The sequence below is a fragment of the Salmo salar genome, chromosome ssa21, assembly GCF_905237065.1.
Source record: "Salmo salar chromosome ssa21, Ssal_v3.1, whole genome shotgun sequence".
NCBI lineage: Eukaryota > Metazoa > Chordata > Actinopteri > Salmoniformes > Salmonidae > Salmo > Salmo salar.
Window position 1 is genome coordinate 59,016,184 of NC_059462.1, and position 27,716 is coordinate 59,043,899.

General features: G+C 48.3%; 1 protein-coding gene across 10 annotated transcripts in view; it reads left to right on the plus strand.

Annotated features, from left to right (window-relative positions):
- The window catches only part of dip2a (disco-interacting protein 2 homolog A), a 286,178-nt gene that overhangs the window by 65,267 nt on the left and 193,195 nt on the right, over positions 1-27,716 (plus strand). For all 10 annotated transcript variants that reach the window (XR_006761253.1, XM_045704956.1, XM_045704958.1 and 7 more), the window contains exons 2-3: positions 19,642-19,713; positions 26,357-26,476. Coding sequence is in view for 9 of the 10 variants with exons in the window: in XM_045704956.1 (XP_045560912.1) it covers positions 19,642-19,713; positions 26,357-26,476 (192 nt within the window). In the remaining variant the exon portion in view is untranslated. The remainder of the gene's footprint in view (positions 1-19,641; positions 19,714-26,356; positions 26,477-27,716) is intronic.

Genomic DNA, 27,716 nt, shown 5'->3' on the forward strand with positions numbered 1-27,716 from the left:
GGTGGTCTACGTTCTGAAGGTCTACGAGGTGGTCTACGTTCTGAAGGTCTACGTTCTGAAGGTCTACGTTCTGAAGGTCTACGTTCTGAAGGTCTACGTTCTGAAGGTCTACGTTCTGAAGGTCTACGAGGTGGTCTACGTTCTGAAGGTCTACGAGGTGGTCTACGTTCTGAAGGTCTACGAGGTGGTCTACGTTCTGAAGGTCTACGAGGTGGTCTACGTTCTGAAGGTCTACGAGGTGGTCTACGTTCTGAAGGTCTACGAGGTGGTCTACGTTCTGAAGGTCTACGAGGTGGTCTACGTTCTGAAGGTCTACGAGGTGGTCTACGTTCTGAAGGAAGTCTACATTCCAAGCAGACCTGTCAGGACTAGTCTTAGTTTTTCCTGGATCTTGATAATTTGTGTTGGACAGTCTGCGTAGTTTCTACAGAGTACAAAGATCTTTGACCGACAACAATAATAGGCTAATCAATGTAATGCAGTCATTCTCTGTAGACGATCAGTTGTTCTGTTCTCTGTCTACAGTGCATTGGGAAAGTATTCAGACCCCTAGACTTTTCCCACATTTTATTACATTACAGCCTTATTCTAATGTTGATTAAATTGTTTTTCCCCCTCATCAATCTACACACAATACCCCATAATGACATCACAATACCCCATAATGACAAAGCAAAAAGTTGTTTTTTTAAATGTTCGCTAATTTATTAGAAATAAACTAATCACATTTACATAAGTGTTCAGACCCTTGACTCAGTACTTTGTTGAAGCACCTTTGGCATCGATTCCAGCCTTGAGTCGTCTTGGGTCTGACGCTACAAGCTTGGCACACCTGTATTTGGGGAGTTTCTCCCATTCTTCTCTGCAGATCCACTCAAGCTCTGTCAGGTTGAATGGGGAGCATCGCTGCACAGCTATTTTCAGGTCTCTCCAGAGATGTTCGATCGGGTTCAAGTCCGGACTCTGGCTGGGCCACTCAAGGACATTCAGAGACTTGTCCTGAAGCCACTCCTGCGTTGTCTTGGCTGTGTGCTTAGAGTCGTAGTCCTGTTAGAAGGTGAACCTTCACCCCAGTCTGAGGACCTGAGCGCTCTGGAGCAGGTTTTCATCATGGATCTCTCTGTACTTTACTCCGTTCATCTTTCCCTCGATCCTGACTAGTCTCCCAGTCCCTGCTGCTGAAAAACATCTCCACAGCATGATGATGCCACCACCGTGCTGTCTGGATGTGCCAGGTTTCCTCCAGACAAGAGATTTGACATTCAGGCCAAATAGGTCAATCTTGATTTCACCAGACCAGAGAATCTTGTTTCTCACGTTCTGACAGTCTTCAGGTGCCTTTTGGCAAACTCCAAGCGGGCTGTCATGTGCCTTTTACTGAGGAGTGGCATCCGTCTGGCCACTCTACCATAGCAGCCTGATTGGTGGAGTGCTGCGGAGATGGTAGTCCTTCTGGAAGGTTCTCCCATCTCCACAGAGGAACTCTAGAGCTTTGTCAGACTGGTTCTTGGTCACCTCCCTGACCAAGGCCATTCTTCGACCGATTGCTCAGTTTGGCCGAGCAGATAGCTCTCCGAGGAGTCTTGGTGGTTCCAAACTTCTTCCATTTAAGGATGATGGAGGTCACGGTGTTCTTGGGGACCTGAATTCTGCAATAATGTTTTGGTACCCTTCATCAGATCTGTTCCTCGACACAATCCTGTCTCGGAGCTCTACGGACAATTCCTTCGACCTCATGGCTTGGTTTTTGCTCTGACGTGCACTGTCAACTGTGGGACCTTATATAGACAGGTGTGTGTCTTTCCAAATCATGTCCGATCAATTGAATTTACCACAGGTGGACTCCAAATCAAATGATAGAAACGTCTCAAGGATGAACAATCGAAACAGGATGCACCTGAGCTCAACTTCGAGTCTCATAGCAATGGGTCTGAATACCAATGTAAATAAGGTATTTTTGTATTTTATTTTTAATACATTTGCAAACATTTAAAAAAAATATGCTTTCGCTTTGTCATAATGGTTTGTGTGTAGATTTGCTGAGGAAAAACATATCTATTTTAGAATAAGGCTGTAACTTAACCAAATGTAGAAAAAGTTAAGGGGTCTGAATACTTTCCGAAGGCACTGCATGTTGAAGAGGTTAGGGCTTAAGCTGCATCTCTGTGTCACTCCACGGCCCTGTGGAAAGAAATGTGTGTGTTGCCAATTTTAACTGCACTCTTGTTGTTTGTGAACATGGATTTTATAATGTCATTAAATTTTTTAATAATGATTCCCAACACCACTTTCCATCCATTTGTATAGCAGACCCTCAGACCCTCAGACCCTCAGGCCAAACTGAGTCGAAGGCTTTTTTGAAATCAACAAAGTATGAGAAGACTTTGCCTTTGTTTTGGTTTGTTTGTTTGTCAATCAGGGTGTGCAGGGTGAATACGTGGTCTGTCGTACGGTAATTTGGTAAAAAGCCAATTTGACATTTGCTCAGTACATTGTTTTCACTGAGGACATGTACGAGTCTGCTGTTAATGATAATGCAGAGGATTTTCCCAAGGTTTCTGTTGACGCATTTCCCACTGTAGTTATTGGGGTCAAATTTGTCTCCACATTTGTGGATTGGGGTGATCAGTCATTGGTTCCAAATATTGGGGAAGATGCCAGAGCTGAGGATGATGTTAAAGAGTTTTAGTTTAGCCAATTGGAATTTGTTGTCTGTATATTTCATCATTTCATTAAGGATTCCGTCAACACCACAGGCCTTTTTGGGTTGGAGGGTTTGTATTTTGTCCTGTAGCTCATTCAATGTAATTGGAGAATCCAGTGGGTTCTGGTCGTCTTTAATAGTTGATTCTAAGATTTATATTTGATCATGTATATGGTTTTGCTGTTCTTTGTTATCGGGCCAATACGATTGGAGAAGTGGTTTATTCATACATCTCTGTTTTGGATAGATAACTCTGTTTGTTTAGTGTTTTCCAATTTTCCCAGAAGTCGTTAACTTCTACAAGGAACGGTGTTTCCACTGCGGGACGGTTGAGCTAACGTAGGCTAATGTGATTAGCATGAGGTTGTAAGTAACAAGAACATTTCTCAGGACATAGACATATCTGATATGGGCAGAAAGCTTACGTTCTTGTTAATCTAACTGCACTGTCCAATTTACAGTAGCTATTACAGTGAAATAATAGCATGCTATTGTTTGAGGAGAGTGCACAGTTATGAACTTGAAAATGTGTCAATCAACCAATTAGGCAGACTTGATACAACATTTTGAACACTAATGCAATGGTTCATTGGATCAGTCTAAGACTTTGCAAACACACTGCTGCCATTTAGTGGCCAACATTTAATTGCGCCTAACCTGGAATATTAATATTATATTATATTTTGGCCTTTCTCTTGCATTTCAAATAGGTGTTATATTCTCCTACATTAATTTCACATTTCCAAACAAACTTAAAATGGTATCAGAATATGCATATCCTTGCTTCAGGTCCTGAGCTACAGGCAGTTAGATTTGGGTCATTTTTAGGCAAATTGGAAAAAAAGGGTCCGATCCTTAAGAGACGAGGTCTTTTTCTGCCTGTTCCCAAAAGCGATTGGCGTGTAGGCTATTAAGTTACGCCCTTAAGCTTAGACTTACACACTAATGCCAGATAGCTTAAAATAATGAAACAACAGCCTGTAGATATGAAGAATGATCCATTTATTTATAGATTTTGTCTCACTCACACAGCCACACACCATCTCATTTCTCTCACATCTTAAAACACACACACACACACACACACACACACACACACACACACACACACACACACACACACACACACACACACCTCTGCAGGCTGGCCTGGTGGAGAAGCCTCTCCTCCCTAACCTGTCCAGCCAGAGGAACTGGTTTGTGTGCTGATGTGTAACTGACTGTCTGGAGCACTAGTGTTGGGGGACTGACTGGAGCACTAGTGTTGGGGACTGACTGGAGCACTAGTGTTGGGGACTGACTGTAGCACTAGTGTTGGGGACTGACTGGAGCACTAGTGTTGGGGACTGACTGGAGCACTAGTGTTGGGGACTGACTGGAGCACTAGTGTTGGGGACTGACTGGAGCACTGTTTGTTGGGGACTGACTGGAGCACTAGTGTTGGGGACTGACTGGAGCACTAGTGTTGGGGACTGACTGGAGCACTAGTGTTGGGGGACTGACTGGAGCACTAGTGTTGGGGACTGACTGGAGCACTAGTGTTGGGGACTGACTGGAGCACTAGTGTTGGGGACTGACTGGAGCACAGAGTACTATTATATTGGCTGCTGTATTCAACACCCAGCAAACAAGCTTGCATCTCTCTTAGAATAGTCTATTGGTATAAGAAATGCAAAATAAATAATGTCTAGCAAGCTATTCTAGTCTAGCTTTTCCTGCATGGGACTCCAAATCCTAAGGACCGTTTTTTTTTTAATGAGGCCAGCAGAACACAGGTGCGTAATGTGCAAGTTAAAGAGGCTTGTGGATCCTCCTCATTTTAGTAGAGGCCATCACTCTGTTTTCTCACACAGTTCCATAGACTATGGAAAGCTGATGTGATCCTCCTCGTTTTAGTAGAGGCCATCACTCTGTTTTCTCACGCAGTTCCATAGACTATAGAAATGTTACCCAACATGATCTCATGGGCTCTCGTGACGTGTCTGATTAGGGTTTTCCATCACATTTGCGTTGTCAGTGATTAGAGGGACAACAGAGTGCTGAGAACCAGGCAGTTAGCTAGTTTGGTAGGCTAGTAACGACCATCAGCAGCATCAGAGCTTAGAGAAGACTAACTGCCGTGACTAAACGGCCACGTGGAATTTGATTTGCCGTGTGGCGGTAACAGCCCTACACCTACCTACCTACTTACCACCCTACCTACCTACTGCCTAACTACCTACCAACTTACTACCCTACCTACCTACCGCCTAACTACCTACCTACCACCCTAACTACCTACCTACCGCCTAACTACCTACCAACTTACCTACCTACCTACCTACTTACCACCCTACCTACCTACCGCCTATCTACGTACCTACTTACCACCCTACCTACCTACCTACCACCCACCCTGCCTACCCACCTACCTACCCACCGCCTAACTGCCTGCCACCCCACCCACCTACCTGCCTGCCTGCCACCCACCCACCCTGCCTACCCACCCACCCAGCCTACCACCCACCCTGCCTACCCACCCCGCCTGCCTGCCTACCTGCCTACCTGCACTGCCACCCACCCTGCCTGCCTGCCTACCTGCACCGCTGCTTACCTGCCTGCTTGCCACCCTACCCACCCGCCTCCTGCACCCTGCCACCCCTACCCTGCCTACCACCCTGCCCACCTGCCACCCACCCTGCCTCACCACCCTGCCCACCCCCACCCACCTACCACCCTACCTACCTACTTACCTACCTACCTCCTTACCACCCTACCTACCTCCTTACCACCCTACCTCCCTGCCTACCCGCCCAACTCCCTGCCTACCCGCCCAACTCCCTGCCTACCCGCCCAACTCACTGCCTACCCGCCCAACTCCCTGCCTACCATCACAGGAGGCTAGTGAGGGGAGGAGGACAGCTCATAATGTCTGGAACAGAGCAAATGGAACGGCATCAACCACCTGGAAACCATGTGTTTGTATTTGGTACCATTCCACAAATTCCACTCCAGCCATTATCACTAGGCGTCCTCCAAAATGAATGTGATACCTACCTACGTAGGTATCACCCTACCTACCTTCCTCATACCTACCACCCTCTCTACCTTCCTCATACCTACCACCCTCTCTACCTTCCTCATACCTACCACCCTCTCTACCTTCCTCATACCTACCACCCTCTCTACCTTACTCAAACCTACCAACCTCTCTACCTTCCTCATACCTACCACCCTACCTACCTACCACCCTACCTACCTTCCTCATACCTACCACCCAACCTACCTTCCTCATACCTACCACCCTACCTACCTACCACCCTACCTACCTTCCTCATACCTACCACCCAACCTACCTTCCTCATACCTACCACCCTACCTACCTACCACGCCACCTACCTACCACCCTACCGATCTTCCTCATACCTACCACCCTACCTACCTACCACCCTACCTACCTTCCTCATACCTACCACCCTACCTACCTACCACCCTACCTACCTTCCTCATACCTACCACCCTACCTACCTTCCTCATACCTACCACCCTACCTACCTACCACCCGACCTACCACACTACTTAAGTACCTACCTACCACACTCCCTATCCTGGAGGTGTCTGCTTATGTAACGAGATGTAATGAAACATGGTACACTATAGTGACACACTGGTCCTCTATTTGTCACTGTGTGTGTAGCTTCCCTCCAACAGGAAGCAGATAGGAAACAAAGAACCCACTTCCTGTGGAGCGGCCAACATTCCCCACAATGGAGCAGGAAGCGCCTGGCAACCACAGTGGAGAGGAGGAGTGTTGGAGGAGAGATAAAGCAGTCCCTTCCCCTCTCCCCCCTTCCCCACTCCCCCCTTCCCTTCCCCTCTCATCTCCCCCCTTCCCTCTCTCTCATCTCCCCCCTTCCCTTCCCCTCTCCCCCCTTCCCTTCCCTTCCCCTCTCCCCCCTTCCCTTCCCCTCTCATCTCCCCCCTTCCCCTCTCCTCTCTCATCATCCCCTCTCTTCCCTCTCATCTCCCCCTTCCCCCCTTCCCTCTCTCTCTCATCACCCCCTCTCTTCCCTCTCATCTCCCCCCTTCCCCTCTCCTCTCTCATCACCTCCCTCTCTTCCCTCTCATCTCCCCCCTTCCCCTCTCCTCTCTCATCACCCCCTCTCTTCCCTCTCATCTCCCCCCTTCCCCTCTCCTCTCTCATCTCCCCCTTCCCTTCCCCTTTCCTCTCTCATCTCCCCCCTTCCCCTCTCCTCTCTCATCACCCCCTCTCTTCCCTCTCATCTCCCCCCTTCCCCTCTCCTCTCTCATCACCCCCCTCTCTTCCCTCTCATCTCCCCCCTTCCCCTCTCCTCTCATCACCCCGCCTCTCTTCCCTCTCATCTCCCCCCTTCCCCTCTCCTCTCTCATCACCCCCTCTCTTCCCTCTCATCTCCCCCCTTCCCCTCTCCTCTCTCATCACCCCCCTCTCTTCCCTCTCATCTCCCCCCTTCCCCTCTCCTCTCATCACCCCCCCTCTCTTCCCTCTCATCTCCCCCTTCCCTTCCCCTCTCTCCCCCTCTTCACCCCCTCTCCTCTCTCCCTCTCTTCACCCCCTCTTCACCCCCTCTCCTCTCTCCCTCTCATCTCCCCCTTCCCTTCTCCTCTCTCCCCCTCTTCACCCCCTCTTCACCCCCCTCTCCTCTCGCTCTCCATCTCTTTTCCATTCTATCGTTCTTGTCTCTCAGATCCGTGTGTATTATTCCAGCAGAACAATAGACCATCTTTCCTCTCCCATCCTTTATTTATGTCCAGTTTGGGACTTGTGAGCAGTTCATTTATTTAAATGTATTCTATCAATGAAGCTAGTAATCAATCTTCCTCAGCCCATTCACTGCCTGTGTCACCCATCCCAGGTGAAGCCCACTGCTATCGCCATGGGTAACCTCTGCCTGGCCTTTGCCATGTCTCCAAGACAATGAGGAACTAGGGGTCCTAGTCTAAACTAGTGCACTACTGTTGACCAGAGGTATGGGTCCTAGTCTAAACTAGTGCACTACTGTTGACCAGAGCTGTATGGGTCCTAGTCTAAACTAGTGCACTGCAGACATGCCAACATGCACACATTTTGCGTACCAATTCGTAGTTCTCTGTCCATGTACGCACGTACGAGATCAGAGTTAAAAGTACGCAGAAAGAACAGGGCCTGATTTTTATTTGAATTTTTAATTTATTTTTTAAATACTATTTTTAACGTTTTAATAAAAAAGAAATCCTCTGAGTAAATCTAACATCCCGATTATCGAGCTTGTATGGAGTTTAAACAGGGCCTGTTTTTATTTACATGTACGGAGTTTGTGTCAACAGACATGGAGATGAAAACATGTCCTCCTGTTTGTTGTGATGCTGAGTTTGGTAAACAAGGTAAACACAGGGACAAATCCCTTTAAGACTGTGTGTTGTGGGAAGGTAAACACAGGGACAAATCCCTTTAAGACAGATTCCCTTTAGGCTGAACCACTGGACTCTTCCAGCGAACAGCGTTCAGATTCCCTTTGCGGTAGCCTACTGAACAGCGTTCAGATTCCCTTTGCGGTAGCCTACTGAACAGCGTTCAGATTCCCTTTGCGGTAGCCTACTGACCAGCGTTCAGATTCCCGTTGCGGTAGCCTACTGAACAGCGTTCAGATTCCCTTTGCGGTAGCCTACTGAACAGCGTTCAGATTCCCTTTGCGGTAGCCTACTGACCAGCGTTCAGATTCCCTTTGCGGTAGCCTACTGAACAGCGTTCAGATTCCCGTTGCGGTAGCCTACTGAACAGCGTTCAGATTCCCTTTGCGGTAGCCTACTGACCAGCGTTCAGATTCCCTTTGCGGTAGCCTACTGAACAGCGTTCAGATTCCCGTTGCGGTAGCCTACTGAACAGCGTTCAGATTCTCGTTGCGGTAGCCTACTGAACAGCATTCAGATTCTCGTTGCGGTAGCCTACTGAACAGCGTTCAGATTCCCGTTGCGGTAGCCTACTGAACAGCGTTCAGATTCCCTTTGCGGTAGCCTACTGAACAGCGTTCAGATTCCCTTTGCGGTAGCCTACTGACCAGCGTTCAGATTCCCTTTGCGGTAGCCTACTGAACAGCGTTCAGATTCCCTTTGCGGTAGCCTACTGACCAGCGTTCAGATTCCCTTTGCGGTAGCCTACTGACCAGCGTTCAGATTCCCTTTGCGGTAGCCTACTGACCAGCGTTCAGATTCCCTTTGCGGTAGCCTACTGAACAGCGTTCAGATTCCCGTTGCGGTAGCCTACTGAACAGCGTTCAGATTCTCGTTGCGGTAGCCTACTGAACAGCGTTCAGATTCTCGTTGCGGTAGCCTACTGAACAGCGTTCAGATTCCCGTTGCGGTAGCCTACTGAACAGCGTTCAGATTCCCTTTGCGGTAGCCTACTGAACAGCGTTCAGATTCCCTTTGCGGTAGCCTACTGAACAGCGTTCAGATTCCCTTTGCGGTAGCCTACTGAACAGCGTTCAGATTCCCGTTCGCGGTAGCCTACTGAACAGCGTTCAGATTCCCTTTGCGGTAGCCTACTGAACAGCGTTCAGATTCCCTTTGCGGTAGCCTACTGACCAGCGTTCAGATTCCCTTTGCGGTAGCCTACTGAACAGCGTTCAGATTCCCTTTGCGGTAGCCTACTGACCAGCGTTCAGATTCCCTTTGCGGTAGCCTACTGAACAGCGTTCAGATTCCCTTTGCGGTAGCCTACTGACCAGCGTTCAGATTCCCTTTGCGGTAGCCTACTGAACAGCGTTCAGATTCCCTTTGCGGTAGCCTACTGACCAGCGTTCAGATTCCCTTGCGGTAGCCTACTGAACAGCGTTCAGATTCCCTTCGCGGTAGCCTACTGAACAGCGTTCAGATTCCCTTTGCGGTAGCCTACTGACCAGCGTTCAGATTCCCTTTGCGGTAGCCTACTGACCAGCGTTCAGATTCCCGTTGCGGTAGCCTACTGAACAGCGTTCAGATTCTCGTTGCGGTAGCCTACTGAACAGCGTTCAGATTCCCGTTGCGGTAGCCTACTGAACAGCGTTCAGATTCCCTTTGCGGTAGCCTACTGAACAGCGTTCAGATTCCCTTTGCGGTAGCCTACTGAACAGCGTTCAGATTCCCTTTGCGGTAGCCTACTGAACAGCGTTCAGATTCCCTTTGCGGTAGCCTACTGACCAGCGTTCAGATTCCCTTTGCGGTAGCCTACTGACCAGCGTTCAGATTCCCTTTGCGGTAGCCTACTGACCAGCGTTCAGATTCCCTTTGCGGTAGCCTACTGACCAGCGTTCAGATTCCCTTTGCGGTAGCCTACTGAACAGCGTTCAGATTCCCTTTGCGGTAGCCTACTGAACAGCGTTCAGATTCTCGTTGCGGTAGCCTACTGAACAGCGTTCAGATTCCCGTTGCGGTAGCCTACTGAAGCTTTGTGTCGATGCGATCATTTGTTTTTAGGTTTTCAAAATTATTTTGCTTTTAGTGTTGATTAGGAACCGTGTCTAAAAAGCCAATACTCAAAACACAGCGAGTGCGAGGGAAAGACAACCCCAATTCGGTGGGTGGGTGGGGGGTGCTCAGTGTAGCCTCGAGTGGAGAGGAGGCCTGAAGCCAGCAGCACATGCTAGTAGTGCATATTTTAATCAACACTGAACTCTCTGTCAGATGCACTGGGCTTACAGGAACAATACATGTGTCAGAGAGCGAGAGAGGCACCGGGAGGCCGTCCGAGAGCCGGCCAGTCATCCCTCAGTCAGTCTGGCCCAGTGGAGTGATATTTTAGCTGACAGCTTCAAAGACAACCTCTCTCTCTCTCTCTGTCCACCGTTCCACAACCTTCATAATAAGTCTGTCTCAGCTCCAGCACTCTAAAGCTGGAGACTTCATGTATTATCTGATGCATGTAAAGTGTCCCAAATAATTGCTGTATGGTAGCAGACAGTATTGGACCTGTTTTTTATGAGTCGTGTGAATGGCGCCAACATGGAGAGAAGAGGAGGTCTCCTAACAGCAGAGGGTCTGTCTGCTAGTCACTTTAGTTTCCACAACTATTTACACAGGAAGGTATTTCTCCAGGAAATGCCATGAAGCTGGCAGAGCAGTGTGAAAGCAGGAGAGGAGTCTGTGTGTGATGGAGAACTCATATCAGCCTCTCTTATTATATATTACAGAGTTATTACAGACCTAGAAATGGACGAACCTCTGTGATCATGTCTAGTACGTAATGCCTCTCCACAACACTATTCTAGGTTCTGCAAAGCCAGGTCTTTTTCCATGGGTGAATAAATACGAACTTGATGCTGGTATGTGAGAATGTTTTTGTTGTTGTCTCGAAGTTCTGCTAAACAGAGTCAGAATACCTCATGAGAAGCTGCAGAGCAAATGATTTCTCTATATTCTATTTACCACCACAGACCAATGCTGGGGCTAAGACCCCACCCACCCAGCTGTATAGACCCCACCCACCCAGCTGTATAGACCCCACCCACCCAGCTGTATAGACCCCACTCACCCAGCTGTATAGACCCCACCCACCCAGCTGTATAGACCCCACCCACCCGGCTGTATAGACCCCACTCACCCGGCTGTATAGACCCCACTCACCCGGCTGTATAGACCCCACTCACCCAGCTGTATAGACCCCACTCACCCAGCTGTATAGACCCCACCCACCCAGCTGTATAGACCCCACCCACCCAGCTGTATAGACCCCACCCACCCAGCTGTATAGACCCCACCCACCCAGCTGTATAGACCCCACCCACCCAGCTGTATAGACCCCACCCACCCAGCTGTATAGACCCCACTCACCCGGCTGTATAGACCCCACCCACCCGGCTGTATAGACCCCACCCACCCGGCTGTATAGACCCCACCCACCCGGCTGTATAGACCCCACCCACCCAGCTATATAGACCCCACTCACCCGGCTGTATAGACCCCACCCACCCAGCTGTATAGACCCCACCCACCCAGCTGTATAGACCCCACCCACCCAGCTGTATAGACCCCACCCACCCAGCTATATAGACCCCACTCACCCGGCTGTATAGACCCCACTCACCCGGCTGTATAGACCCCACTCACCCAGCTGTATAGACCGCACTGACCCAGCTGTATAGACCCCACCCACCCAGCTGTATAGACCCCACTCACCCAGCTGTATAGACCGCACTCACCCAGCTGTATAGACCCCACTCACCCGGCTGTATAGACCGCACTGACCCAGCTGTATAGACCCCACCCACCCAGCTGTATAGACCCCACTCACCCGGCTGTATAGACCCCACTCACCCGGCTGTATAGACCCCACTCACCCAGCTGTATAGACCCCACTCACCCAGCTGTATAGACCGCACTGACCCAGCTGTATAGGGCCATAAGCTCCTGGTGGCCGGTGATTTTAATGCTGGGAAACAGATCTGTTTTATCTGATTTCTACCAGCATGTCTCCTGTGCATCTAGAGGCAAAAATACTCCAGATACCCTGTACTCCACACAGAGACGCAGACAAAGCTCTCCCTCGCCCTCCATTTGGTAAATCCGACCACAACTCTATCCTCCTGATTCCTGTTTACAAGCAAAAACTCAAACAGGAAGTACCAGTGACGCGCTCAATACGGAAGTGGGCCGATGAAGCGAATACTTATCTACAGGATGGTTTCACTAGCACAGACTGGAATATGTTCCTGGCTTCATCCGATGACATCGAGGAGTTTACCACATCAGTCACCGGCTTCATTAATAAGTGCCTCGATGACGTCGTCCCCACAGTGACTGTACGTACGTACCCCAACCAGAAGCCATGGATTACAGGCAACATCTGCACCGAGCTAAAGGCTAGAGCTGCCGCTTTCAAGGAGCAGGACACTAATCTGGACGCTTATAAGAAATCCCACAATGCCCTCAGACGAACCAACAAACAGGCAAAGTGTCGATACAGGACTAAGATTAAATCCTACTACACCGGCTCTGCCCAGTGACGCCAGACGAGCTAAATGCCTTTTATGCTCGCATCGAAAAAAGTAACACTGAACCATTCATGAGAGCGCCAGCCGTTCCGAACGACAGCATTCACAAAGCCGCTGCCCAGATGGATTACCAGGACGCGTACTCGGAGAGCATTCGCTAACCAGCTAGCAAGTGTCTTCAGGGACATTTCTTTTCATCCTCTCATGTTTCAAGCAGACCACCACAGTCCCTGTGCCCAAGAACTCCAAGGTAACCTGTCTAAATAACTATCGCCCCGTAGCACTGACATCTGTAGCCATGAAATGCTTTGAAAGGCTGATCATGTCTCACATCAACACCATTATCCCAGAAACCCTAGACCCACTCCAATTCGCATACTGCCCCAACAGATCCACAGATGATGCAATCTCTATTGCGCTCCACACTGCCCTTTCCCACCTGGACAAAAGGAACACTTACGCGAGAATACTATTTGTTGACTACAGTTCAGTTCAACATCATAGTGCCCTCCAAGCTCATCACTAGCTTAGGACCCTGGGATTAAACACCTCCCTCTGCAATTGGATATCAGACTTTTTGACGGGCCGCCCCCAGGTGGTGAGGGTAGGCAACAACACATCTGCCACGTTGACCCTCAACACGGTGTCCCCTCAGAGTGGGTGCTGTACTCCCTGTTCACTCACGACTGTGTCCGCACACAACTCCAACACAACAATGGTAGGCCCGATCTCCAATGACGATGAGACAGCCTATAGGGAGGAGGTCAGAGACCTTGCCGGGTGGTGCCAGAAAAACAACCTGTCCCTCAACGTTAGCAAGACAAAGGAGATGATCGTGGACTACAGGAAAAGGAGGGCCGAACAAGCCCCCATTCACATCAACAGGGCTGTAGAGGAGCGGGTTGAGAGCTTCAAGTTCCTTGTTGTCCACATCACTAAGGATCGACCATGGTCCAAACACACTAACACAGTCGTGAAGAGGGCACAGCAATGCATCTTCCCCCTCAGGAGGCTGAAAAGATTTGGCATGGGTCCCCAGATCCTCAAAGTTATACAGCTGCACCATCGAGAGCATCTTGACTGCTCCGCATCCGACCACAAGGAGCTACAGAGGGTAGCGCCTACGGCCCAGTACATCACTGGGGCCAAGCTTCCTGCCGTCCAGGACCTCTATACCAGGCGGTGTCAGAGGAAGGCCCTAAACATTTTTAAAGACTCCAGCCACTCTAGTCATCGACTGTTTTTCTCTGCTACCGCATGGCAAGCAGTCCCAGAGCGTCAAGTCTAGGACCAAAAGGCTCCTGAACAGCTTCTACCCCAAAGCCATAAGACTCCTGAACAATTAATTAAACAGTTACCCGGAATTTCTTCTTTTCACCCCCTACCTACATGTACATATTACCTCAGTCAATCACACCAACTACCTGGTACCCCAGTACACTGACTCGGTACTGGGACTCCTTGTATATAGCCTGTATGTAGTCTGTTTACTTTCTATTCGATTGTTTTACAATTTAATTTGTACCTATTTGTTAATTTACTTACTTTTTAACTGCGTTGCTGGGAAAGAGCTTGTCAGTCAGCATTTCACAGTAAAGTCCGCTTGTTGTAGTCGGCGTTTGTAGCAAAACATTTAAATACTTTTGCGGTCACAGCAGCATCACACTGAGGTACAGGTTCATACAGGCATGAATCTGTCAAGGCAGGCTTCGTCAGGTACTCGGTCATGCTCTCTCAGCTAGTCCTGCATTCTCAGCTTTCTGATGTCTTAAAGGAACAGAACGATTTTCCAGGAAACAGCTGACTAGAGTCCTAGTTAACTAGCCTCCGTGTGTCTCTGGATTTATAATAATATATTAATAATAATAATAATAATAATAATAATACCATTTAGCAGATGCTTTTATCCAAAGCGACTTAGTCATGCGTGAATGTTTGCTTTGGTTAAGGAATTATTTTTTGTTTGTAATAGAACGTCAGTTTTCTGTATCTAGGCTAAATGGTCCCAGTGATTTAATGACGAATTACACTTTGAGAGGAGGAGGAGGTGAGGAGGTGGAGCAAGAAGAGAATTAGCTTCTGGTCTCATTACGAGGACAACACACCACCCGGGGGTGAGGTTCAGATGGGAAGGAGGGGCCAATGCCATCCAGCCTCTCAATATGAAGCCCTCTCCGTAAATGCCAGAAATCTGTTTTTCCTTCACCTAGCCACCTAGCCCACAGTTGCCAGATGGATCTGTGAATGAGCTGGAGGAGAGGCAGGACCAGCAGTGTGGATAGGGACTGACCGTGACTAATAGAGACATATTGGGGAGATGAGAGAGGAGGGGAAGGAAGGAGGAGAGGGAGATCCCAGGAAGCGGTAGTGAGGCGTGGCGCTGACTGGAGAAACTGCATGTACCTCTGGTGCCCTCTGGTGGTGGCTCTGACACATCACAGCATGTACCTCTGGTGCCCTCTGTTGGTGGCTCTGACACATCACAGCATGTACCTCTGGTGCCCTCTGGTGGTGGCTCTGACACATCACAGCATGTACCTCTGGTGCCCTCTGGTGGTGGCTCTGACACATCACAGCATGTACCTCTGGTGCCCTCTGGTGGTGGCTCTGACACATCACAGCATGTACCTCTGGTGCCCTCTGGTGGTGGCTCTGACACGTCGTCAGCTGGACTTGGATCTCTGATTTTCAGTGTCCTGTGAGGGCTAGATGTCCCGTCAGCGGGACACCTGTCGACAACATCCGGTGAAACTGGAGGGCGCGCAGTTCAAATAAATTATCAGAATATTACATTTTTTTTAACATACCTATCTTATCGGTTAAAAGCTTAAATTCTTGTTCATTTTAACCGCGTTGTCCGATTTACAATGGGCTTTACAGGGGAAGGGAACCGTGCGATTGTTTGAGGTGGTGAAGCGTACTGAATGAGCTGTAACTGAAAAACCACTGGCATTTAGACCGTTTGAGATGAGGGAGAAAGTGTGGTTTGAACAAGTATTGTTAGCATTGTTAAGTATCTTGCTAGCTGTGTCGAATTAACCTCGTTAGCTAGCCAGTGAAATGTTGAGCAACATTAGCCTACTTATCTGATCAAATAATTGAGTTTATGGTGTGAAAATTAGCTTGCTAATAAAGTCAGACAGCTGACGTTACAACATCAGATGAGCTAACGTTAGTAATCTAACCAATTCGCTATAGTATTAACTGGTATACGACTCCTTGACGTTACAACATCAGATGAGCTAACGTTAGTAACCTAACCAATTCGCTATAGTATTAACTGGTGACGTTAGTAATCTAACCAATTCGCTATAGTATTAACTGGTAACGTTAGTAATCTAACCAATTCGCTATAGTATTAACTGGTAACGTTAGTAACCTAACCAATTCGCTATAGTATTAACTGGTAACGTTAGTAACCTAACCAATTCGCTATAGTATTAACTGGTAACGTTAGTAACCTAACCAATTCGCTATAGTATTAACTGGTAACGTTAGTAACCTAACCAATTCGCTATAGTATTAACTGGTAACGTTAGTAACCTAACCAATTCGCTATAGTATTAACTGGTAACGTTAGTAACCTAACCAATTCGCTATAGTATTAACTGGTGACGTTAGTAACCTAACCAATTCGCTATAGTATTAACTGGTAACGTTAGTAACCTAACCAATTCGCTATAGTATTAACTCGTGACGTTACTAACCTAACCAATTCGCTATAGTATTAACTGGTAACGTTAGTAACCTAACCAATTCGCTATAGTATTAACTGGTGACGTTAGTAACCTAACCAATTCGCTATAGTATTAACTGGTAACGTTAGTAACCTAACCAATTCGCTATAGTATTAACTGGTAAACGACTCCTTGCCGTTCCTCGAGTTATAACGTGTTAGTTGCTTACTGGACCCTGGCAGTCTGTGTGAAATGTTAGTAGTTATTTTGTTAGCTAGTTAACGAAATATCTGGTAACTAATGTTTTCCCTCTACAGTATGTGTTTAATTTTCAGAATGAGAGAATTAGGTGAAAATGAGGTGTTGCTTGTTAACCTCTATGGGACCCCTTCCCGTTCTCATCCCGGTAACGGGATTGCTTGACAAGATAGCATGGCGCGAAATTATAAACAGCAAAAATCTAATAATTTCAATTTCTCAAACAATCAACTATTTTACACCATTTGAAAGATAAACATCTCCTTAATCCAACCACATTGTCCGATTTCAGAGGCTTTACGGCGAAAGCATAAAGTTAGATTATGTTAGGACAGTACATAGACAAGAAATTACACACAGCCATTTTCAATGCAAGGACAGGTGTCACCAAAAGCAGAAAACCAGCTAAAATGATGCACTAACCTTTGACAATCTTCATCAGATGACACTCCTAGGACATTATGTTAGACAATACATGCATTTTATGTTCTATCAAGTTCATATTTATATCCAAAAACAGCATTTTACATTGGCGCGTGACGTTCAGAAAATGTATTTCCCCCAAAACTGCTGGTGAATCAGCACTACAATTTACAAAAATACTCGTCATAAACGTTGATAAAATATTAAACTCTTATTCAAAGAATTATAGATTAACATCTCCGGAATGCAACCGCATTGACAGATTTCAAATAACTTTACTGGGAAAGCACACTTTGCAATAATCTGAGTACTGTGCTCAGAAAAATACACTACGCAATACAGATAGACGCCATTTTGGAGTCATCTAAATGCATAAATATCATTATAAATATTCACTTACCTTTAATAATCTTCATCAGAAGGAACTTCCAGGAATCCCAGTTCCACAACAAATGTTGTTTTGTTCGATAAAGTTCATAATTTATGTCCAAATAACTCCATGTTGTTTGCGCGTTCAGTAAGCTACTCAAAATGTAGGACACGCGAGGAAAATGTCATGATGAAAAGTTAAAAAAAAAATCTATTTACGTTCGTTCAAACATGTCAAACGTTGTATAGCATCAATCTTTAGGGCCTTTATAACGTGAAACTTCAGTAATATTCCAACTGGACTCATGCATTGTCTTGAAAAACGTTTTGGAACAGAGCTACCTCTCTCGTGAACGTGCGCCAATGAACTGACATCTTTCCCTGGGTTACCAACTTCCCAGCCTTCTCATTCGGTCTCTGTTCATCATAGACGCCTCAAACAACTTTCTAAAGACTGTTGACATCTAGTGGAAGCCTTAGGAAGTGCAAAATGAACCCTAACTCACTGTGTGTTAGATAGGCAATCACTTGAAAAAACTACAGGCACCAGATTTTTCATTTCCTGGTTGTATTTTTCTCCAGTTTTTGCCTGCCATATGAGTTCTGTTTTACTCACAGACACCATTCAAACAGTTTTAGAAACTTCAGAGTGTTTTCTATCCAAATAATATGCATATTCTAGTTTCTGGGCCAGAGTAGTAACCTGTTTAAATTGGGTACGTTTTTCATCCGGCTGTGAAAATACTGCCCCCTAGCCCAGACAGGTTAAACAAGTGGATTCAGGGATCAAGTGTAGCTGGGCCTGGCTTAAGATGGATGCCTCTATAGAGGTGAAAGGAACAACACACACTTTCCCTCTGTCTCACTACAGTGGATATAAAGGGGTATGCCAGGTGTACTCTCTGACTGAGATAAATTACGTCAATAAATGGTATGATGCTCTGCTAGCACAGTGTAGAACAGATGTCCACAGGCAGGAAGTGTACAATGTAATAATGTGCAGTGTAGCCCAAAGATATTGCTTTTGTTGTGTTGAAGTGATTTATAAAAACATTTACTCAGTGAAAGTTATTTTTTGCCCATGTGTAGCCTTGTGCACTTCATCGATGTCACACACGTTTCAGTGCAGAAAAGTGTCACCTTTTTTGTCCCCCTCACCTGTTAGCATCCCTGATGTAAACACTTTTATAGGCTCAGTGCACTCTGGATGGGAGGGTGTTAGAATAAAGCCAAAGGACTTGAGACTTGAGTGTTTGTTTTAAGTTAGGAAGCAGGATTTGTTAGGCTACAGAGTAATACTGCTGTGTCCTAGACTGGACTGGACCGGACCAGACCGGACCAGAATGGACCAGACTAGACTAGACCAGACGGGCTTTGGTCTCTGGATATCACAACACAGTCATTGTCCTTGTCCCAGAGATGTTCATTTTGGGAGGGGGGTGACGTCCCGTGGCCTCGTGGTGCCAGGGGGTGCCAATAGAGGCTGGCACTATGCTGGATTGGATGCTTTTTGTGGCGGTGGCACACACAGCCAATCACACACTGTACACACCACGTCAAGACCACCCATCTTATCTGATGGCCATTTGGTGCAGTGACTCACCGCTGTTTCCCTCTCTCTCTCTCTCTCTCTCTCTCTCTCTCTCTCTCTCTCTCTCTCTCTCTCTGTCTCTGTCTCTGTCTCTGTCTCTCTGTCTCTGTCTCTCTGTCTCTCTCTCTGTCTCTCTCTCTGTCTCTCTCTCTGTCTCTCTCTCTGTCTCTCTCTGTCTCTCTGTCTCTCTCTCTGTCTCTCTGTCTCTCTCTCTGTCTCCTCTCTCTCTCTCCCTCTGTCTCTCTCTCTCTGTCTCTCTCTCTCTCTCTCTCTCTCTCTGTCTCTCTCTCTCTCTCTGTCTCTCTCTCTCTCTCTCTCTCTCTCTGTCTCTCTCTCTCTCTGTCTCTCTCTCTGTCTGTCTCTCTCTCTGTCTCTCTCTCTCTGTCTCTCTCTCTGTCTCTCTCTCTCTCTCTCTCTCTCTCTCTCTCTGTCTCTCTCTCTCTCTCTCTGTCTCTCTCTGTCTCTCTCTCTCTCTGTCTCTCTCTCTCTGTCTCCTCTCTCTGTCTCTCTCTCTCTGTCTCTCTCTGTCTCTCTCTCTGTCTCTCTCTCTGTCTCTCTCTCTGTCTCTCTCTCTGTCTCTCTCTCTGTCTCTCTCTCTCTCTCTCTCTCTCTCTCTCTCTGTCTCTCTCTCTGTCTCTCTCTCTGTCTCTCCAGGGGACATCACACAGAAGGGATATGAGAAGAAGAGAGCCAAGCTGCTGGCCCCCTACACCCCTCAGATACAAGGTAATATGCCTCACCTGGTAGAGAGCCAAGCTGCTGGCCCCCTACACCCCCTCAGATACAAGGTAACATGCCTCACCTGGTAGAGAGCCAAGCTGCTGGCCCCCTACACCCCTCAGATACAAGGTAATATGCCCCACCTGGTAGAGAGCCAAGCTGCTGGCCCCCTACACCCCTCAGATACAAGGTAATATGCCTCACCTGGTAGAGAGCCAAGCTGCTGGCCCCCTACACCCCTCAGATACAAGGTAATATGCCTCACCTGGTAGAGAGCCAAGCTGCTGGCCCCCTACACCCCTCAGATACAAGGTAACATGCCTCACCTGGTAGAGAGCCAAGCTGCTGGCCCCCTACACCCCTCAGATACAAGGTAATATGCCTCACCTGGTAGAGAGCCAAGCTGCTGGCCCCCTACACCCCTCAGATACAAGGTAACATGCCTCACCTGGTAGAGAGCTGGCCCCCTACACCCCTCAGATACAAGGTAATATGCCTCACCTGGTAGAGAGCTGGCCCCCTACACCCCTCAGATACAAGGTAACATGCCTCACCTGGTAGAGAGCCAAGCTGCTGGCCTCCTACACCCCTCAGATACAAGGTAATATGTCCCACCTGGTAGAGAGCCAAGCTGCTGGCCCCCTACACCCCTCAGATACAAGGTAATATGTCTCAGATGACAAACGGTTTCCCTTCCATGTAGGACTTATTTTTTTGTGCTGATCAGCAACATTTGCATTTAATTTCTTTCTTCGGTAACAATGTGTGTTGTCTTTTTTACCAGTAATGATGTCATTCACAAGGCCTGTCAGAGCACATCAGTTTGCTGAGGCCAGGGAGCATCTTTGAGAGAGAGACGTGAGAGAGAGAGAGAGAGAGAGAGAGAGAGAGCGAATAAGTGAATTAACGTTTTTGGTGACAATTAGCATTTTTCAATGTTTTGCTTTAGTTGTGAGCTAGCATAGCAAGGAAAGTTAGCCTACAAAGCTGGAAGCTAAGTTCCTTCAGAAAGTGTTCACACCCCTTGACTTTTTCCACTTTTTCTTGTGTTACAGCCTGAATTTAAAATGTATTCAATTGAGATTTTGTGTCACTGGCCTACACACAATACCCGACGATGTCAAAGTGAAGTTGTTGTCAGACATTTTTTATAAATTAATTAAAAATAAAGTAAATATTCAACCACTTTGTCATGGCAAGCCTAAATAAAATCAGGAGTAACAATTTTCTTTACAAATAGAAAAAATGTGGTGGACCCTTGGTAGGAATGTCGCAACAATATGATCAATGTACTGAGAGAAGACAACCTTCCGCATTATGACATCGGCCGGTATTGAAATCTGACATGTATGATAGACGTTTTCATGATCTAACATGCTGACCACACAGCCCGCGTTTCGCAACATAAATGTATACATGTGATTTCAATCATTTTATTATAATTATATTTACTCCAGACATGCAGCATGTAGATATGCTGGTTCAGAGCCAGTACTGTTCTTCCTTCAGACAAGCATGCGTCAACTTTCCTCATTTGCATAATGTCTCGCGTTGACATTCCCTACTCATTCAAGGGTTTTTCTTTATTTTTACTATTTTCTACATTGTAGAATAATAGTGAAGACATCAAAACTGTGAAATAACACACATGGAATCATGTAGTAACCAAAAAAGTGTTAAAACAAATCAAAATATATTTTATATTTGACATTCATTTACATTTAAGTCATTTAGCAGACGCTCTTATCCAGAGCGACTTACAAAGTAGCCACCCTTTGCCTTGATGACAGCTTTGCACACTCTTGGTATTCTCTCAACCAGCTTCATGATGTAGTCACCTGGAATGCATTTCAATTAACAGGTGTCCCTTGTTAAAAGTTAATTTGTGGAATTTCTTTGCTTAATGCGTTTGAGCCAATCAGTTGTGTTGTGACAAGGTAGGGGTGGTATACAGACCAAGTCCATATTATGGCAAGAACAGATCAAATAAGCAAAGAGAAACAACAGTCCATCATTACTTTAAGACATGAAGGTCAGTCAATACGGAAAATGTCAAGAACTTTGACAGTTTCTTCAAGTGCAGTCGCAAAAACCGTCAAGCGCTATGATGGAACTGGCTCTCATGAGGACCGCCACAGGAAAGGAAGACCCAGAGTTACCTCTGCTGCAGAGGATAAGTTCATTACAGTTACCAGCCTCAGAAATTGCAGTCCAAATAAACGCTTCACAGAGTTCAAGTAACAGACATCTCAACATCAACTGTTCAGAGGAGACTCTGTGAATCAGGCCTTCATGGTCGAATTGCTGCAGAGAAACCACTACTAAAGGACACCAATAATAAGAAGAGACTTGATTGGGCCAAGAAACACGAGCAATGGACATTAAACTGGTGGAAATCTGTCCTTTGGTCTGATGAGTCCAGATTTGAGATTTTTGGTTCCAACCGCCGTGTCTTTGTGAGGCGCAGAGTAGGTGAACGGATGATCTCCGCATGTGTGGTTCCCACCGTGAAGCATGGAGGAGGAGGTGTGACGGTGCTTTGCTGGTAACACTGATTTATTTAGAATTCAAGGCACACTTAACCAGCATGGCTACCACAGCATTCTGCAGCGATACACCATCACACCTGGTTTGAGCTTAGTGGGACTATCATTTGTTTTTCAACAGGACAATGACACAACACACCTCCAGGCTGTGTAAGGGCTATTTGACCAAGGAGGAGAGTGATGGAGTGCTGCATCAGATGACCTGGCCTCCACAATCACCTGACCTCAACCAAATTGAGATGGTCTGGGATGAGTTGGACCGCGGAGAGAAGGAAAAGCAGCCAACAAGTGCTCAGCATATGTGGGAGCTCCTTCAAGACTGTTGGAAAAGCGTTCCAGGTGAAGCTGGTTGAGAGAATGCCAAGAGTGCAAAGCTGTCATCAAGGCTAAAGGGTGGCTACTTTGAAGAATCTCAAATATATTTTGATTTGTTTAACACTTTTTTTTGGTTACTACATGATTCCGTATGTGTTATTTCATAGTTTGTCTTCACTATTATTCTACAATGTAGAAAATGGTAAAGATGAAGAAACCATTCAATGAGTAGTGTCCAAGCTTCTGACTAGTACTGTATAGCTTCTGAGCTGGATTGCCTGTTCTTGGAATTCTGTTTATTTACGTTTGTGCTTGTTAGCATATTTAGCTAGCAGCCTCCATGGAAATGTGATATTACTTGGGTCTAGGGCTACAGGGGCTAGGGCTACAGGGTCTAGGGCTACAGGGGGTAGGGCTACAGGGGGTAGGGCTACAGGGTCTGGTGTAGGGCTGCAGGGTGTAGGGCTACAGGGGGTAGGGCTACAGGGTCTATGGCTACAGGGCTACAGCGTCTAGGGCTACAGGGGGTAGGGCTACAGGGGGTAGGGCTACAGGGTCTAGGGCAGGGCTACAGGGTCTAGGGCGGGCTACAGGGTCTAGGGCTACAGGGGGTAGGGCTACAGGGGGTAGGGCTACAGGGGGCAGGGGGCAGGGCTGCAGGGGGCAGGGCTACAGGGTCTAGGGCTACAGGGGCAGGGCTACAGGGGGCAGGGCTACAGGGGGCAGGGCTGCAGGGTCTAGGGCTACAGGGGTAGGGCTACAGGGTCTAGGGCTACAGGGGGTAGGGCTACAGGGTCTAGGGCTACAGGGTCTAGGGCTACAGGGTCTAGGGCTACAGGGTCTAGGGCTACAGGGGGTAGGGCTACAGGGTCTAGGGCTACAGGGTCTAGGGCTACAGGGGTAGGGCTACAGGGGTAGGGCTACAGGGTCTAGGGCTACAGGGGTAGGGCTACAGGGGGCAGGGCTGCAGGGTCTAGGGCTACAGGGGGTCTAGGGCTACAGGGTCTAGGGCTACAGGGGTCTAGGGGCTACAGGGGGTAGGGCTACAGGGTCTAGGGCTACAGGGGTCTAGGGCTACAGGGTCTAGGGCTACAGGGTCTAGGGCTACAGGGGTAGGGGCTACAGGGTCTAGGGTCTAGGGCTACAGGGGTCTAGGGCTACAGGGGTAGGGCTACAGGGGTAGGGCTACAGGGGTAGGGCTACAGGGGTAGGGCTACAGGGTCTAGGGCTACAGGGGGTAGGGCTACAGGGTCTAGGGCTACAGGGGTAGGGCTACAGGGGGTAGGGCTACAGGGGTAGGGCTACAGGGGGTAGGGCTACAGGGTCTAGGGCAGGGCTACAGGGTCTAGGGCTACAGGGTCTAGGGCTACAGGGGTCTAGGGCTACAGGGGGCAGGGCTACAGGGGGTAGGGCTACAGGGGTAGGGCTACAGGGGTCTAGGGGCTACAGGGGTAGGTCTAGGGCTACAGGGTCTAGGGCTACAGGGGGTAGGGCTACAGGGTCTAGGGCTACAGGGGGTAGGGCTACAGGGTCTAGGGCTACAGGGGCTAGGGCTACAGGGGGTCTAGGGCTACAGGGGTAGGGCTACAGGGTCTAGGGTCTAGGGCTACAGGGGTAGGGCTACAGGGTCTAGGGCTACAGGGGTAGGGCTACAGGGGTAGGGCTACAGGGGGTAGGGCTACAGGGGGTAGGGCTACAGGGTCTAGGGCTACAGGGGTAGGGCTACAGGGGGTAGGGCTACAGGGGTAGGGCTACAGGGGGTAGGGCTACAGGGTCTAGGGGCTACAGGGGCAGGGCTACAGGGTCTAGGGCTACAGGGGGTAGGGGCTACAGGGGGTAGGGGCTACAGGGGGTAGGGTCTAGGGCTACAGGGTCTAGGGCTGCAGGGGTAGGGCTGCAGGGTCTAGGGCTACAGGGTCTAGGGCTACAGGGTCTAGGGCTACAGGGTCTAGGGCTACAGGGTCTAGGGCTACAGGGGTCTAGGGCTACAGGGGTAGGGCTACAGGGGTAGGGCTACAGGGTCTAGGGCTACAGGGTCTAGGGCTACAGGGTCTAGGGCTACAGGGGGTAGGGCTACAGGGTCTAGGGCTACAGGGGGTAGGGCTACAGGGTCTAGGGCTACAGGGGGTAGGGCTACAGGGGTCTAGGGCTACAGGGTCTAGGGCTACAGGGTCTAGGGCTACAGGGTCTAGGGCTACAGGGGCAGGGCTACAGGGGGCAGGGCTACAGGGTCTAGGGCTACAGGGGTAGGGCTACAGGGGTCTAGGGCTACAGGGGTAGGGCTACAGGGGGCAGGGCTACAGGGTCTAGGGCTACAGGGTCTAGGGCTACAGGGTCTAGGGCTACAGGGTCTAGGGCTACAGGGGGTAGGGCTACAGGGTCTAGGGCTACAGGGTCTAGGGCTACAGGGTCTAGGGCTACAGGGGGTCTAGGGCTACAGGGGGCAGGGCTACAGGGTCTAGGGCTACAGGGGCAGGGCTACAGGGGGCAGGGCTACAGGGGTCTAGGGCTACAGGGGGTCTAGGGCTACAGGGGTAGGGCTACAGGGTCTAGGGCTACAGGGTCTAGGGCTACAGGGGGTCTAGGGGCTACAGGGGGTAGGGCTACAGGGTCTAGGGCAGGGCTACAGGGGGTAGGGCTACAGGGTCTAGGGCAGGGCTACAGGGGTAGGGCTACAGGGTCTAGGGCTACAGGGGTAGGGCTACAGGGTCTAGGGCTACAGGGGTAGGGCTACAGGGTCTAGGGCAGGGCTACAGGGTCTAGGGCTACAGGGGGTCTAGGGCTACAGGGGGTAGGGCTACAGGGCGTCTAGGGCTACAGGGGGTAGGGCTACAGGGGGTAGGGCTACAGGGGGTAGGGCTACAGGGTCTAGGGTAGTGTTTGGTTTGTTAAATGCGATAAGCAACTCCGGTGTGTGTATTGCCACATTTGCTACTTGAGTTGTCTTGCTCCCTCGTCTTACCACACCAAGACCTGTATTTTCTTAACGTTTTGTCTAAAATAAATCAGGTTAGCCGCTAATGCTATTCGCTTGTTAGCGAAATGTAATCTGAGTCAGAACAAGCGTAGCTATCGAATCCAGCCTGATACCAGGTGTAGGCCTAGATCAGCATGATGTTGGTGCCCACTGGTATCTTCTGAAACAGAGAGGAATAGGCAAAGCTGGAATATGTTGTCATGTCAAACTAGTCTGTACTCAGTGTTGCCCCACTGTATTCCAACTATAGAATTATCATTGTATTTCCCTGAAACACCAGGGTCATGAACTACTCATAAAGCATATTTAGAACTTGCATTATTCAAAAACATAAAATATCGTCAGATGTGATACACATGGTATAATTTTTTACATATTGCCCAGCCCCATCTCTGCAGATAGAGATCAGGGTTAGGGTCGGGGTTAGGGTTAAGGGTTGGGGTCGGGTTAAGGGTCGGGGTCAGGGTCGGGGTTAGGGTCAGGGTCGTTAGGGTCAGGGTCGGGGTAGGGGTCAGGGTCGGGGTTAGGGTCGGGGTCAGGGTCGGGGTCAGGGTCGGGGTCGGGGTCAGGGTCGGGGTCAGGGTCGGGTAGGGTCAGGGTCGGGGTTGGGGTAGGGGTCAGGGTCAGGTTAGGGTAGGGGTCAGGGTCGGGGTTAGGGTTAGGGTCGGGGTTAGGGTCGGGGTCGGGGTTAGGGTAGGGGTCAGGGTCAGGTTAGGGTCGGGGTTAGGGTCGGGGTCGGGGTCAGGGTCGGGGTTGGGGTCGGGGTCAGGGTCAGGGTTAGAGGTGAACGTGTCTCATTGTGTGTCTCTAGGTGTAGAACCATCTCTGCAGAAGGACAACAGGATCCAGTCGTCGTCTCAGGCTGCTCCACCAGGATCCAAACACAACAAGTCTCGGGCCACCAACACGCGCGATGAACGCTTCAGATCTGGTAAGAGGACAATCCTACAGGATCAGATGGACTAGGGGGGGTTGAAGGCTTCAGATCTGGTAAGAGGACAATCCTACAGGATCAGATGGACTAGGGGGGGTTGAAGGCTTCAGATCTGGTAAGAGGACAATCCTACAGGATCAGATGGACTGGGGGGGGTTGAAGGCTTCAGATCTGGTAAGAGGACAATCCTACAGGATCAGATGGACTGGGGGGGGTTCAAGGCTTCAGATCTGGTAAGAGGACAATCCTACAGGATCAGATGGACTTATTCTGTATCTGTGAAACTGCCCATATGTCTAGTCCTGGACTGAAAATCAAGCTCAAAGGAGGATCTCTGTTTGAAATGCCTTTTTAACCTCTATGGGCTAGGTGGGACGCTAGCGTGCCACCCGTGGTGCACTCCATCAACAGCAGGTGCATTTCAAGAGCGGTAAATTTGAATCCAAATAAATGTCAAAATTCAAATTTTTCAAACATACAACTATTTTACACCCTTTGAAAGATAAACATCTCCTTAATCTAACCACGTTTTACGATTTCAAAAAGGTTTTACGGCGAAAGCATAAATTTAGAGTATGTTAGGACAGTACATTTACAAGAGTTGTGTGTAATGTTTTGTCAATTCAAAGACGGGGTCACCAAAACCATAAAACCAGCTAAAATGATGCACTAACCTTTTACAATCTCCATCAGATGACACTCCTAGGACATTATGTTAGACAATGCATGCATTTTTAGTTCTATCAAGTTCATATTTATATCCAAAAACAGCGTTTTACTATGGCGTTGATGTTCAGGAAATCGTTTCCCTCCAATAACCGGCAGTCAAGTCAGCGCCACTAATTAAATAATTAAAATTAGAAAACATTGGTAAAATATTATATTGTCATTTAAAGAATTATAGATTTACATCTCTTGAACGCAATCAACTTGCCAGATTTAAAAATAACCTTACTGGGAAATCACACTTTGCAATAATCTGAGCACTGCGCCCAGAAAAATACGCGTTGCGATACAGACTAGACGTCATGTTGGGGAGATCTAAAATCGAAAATACTATGTAAATAATCCATTACCTTTGATTCTCTTCATCAGATGTCACTTCCAGGTATCACAGGTCCATAACGAATGTAGTTTTGTTCAAAAAAGCTCATCATTTATGTCCAAAAATCTCCGTCTTGTTAGCACATGATCTAAGCCAGCCGGACTTCTCGTCATGAACGAGGGGAAAAAATAT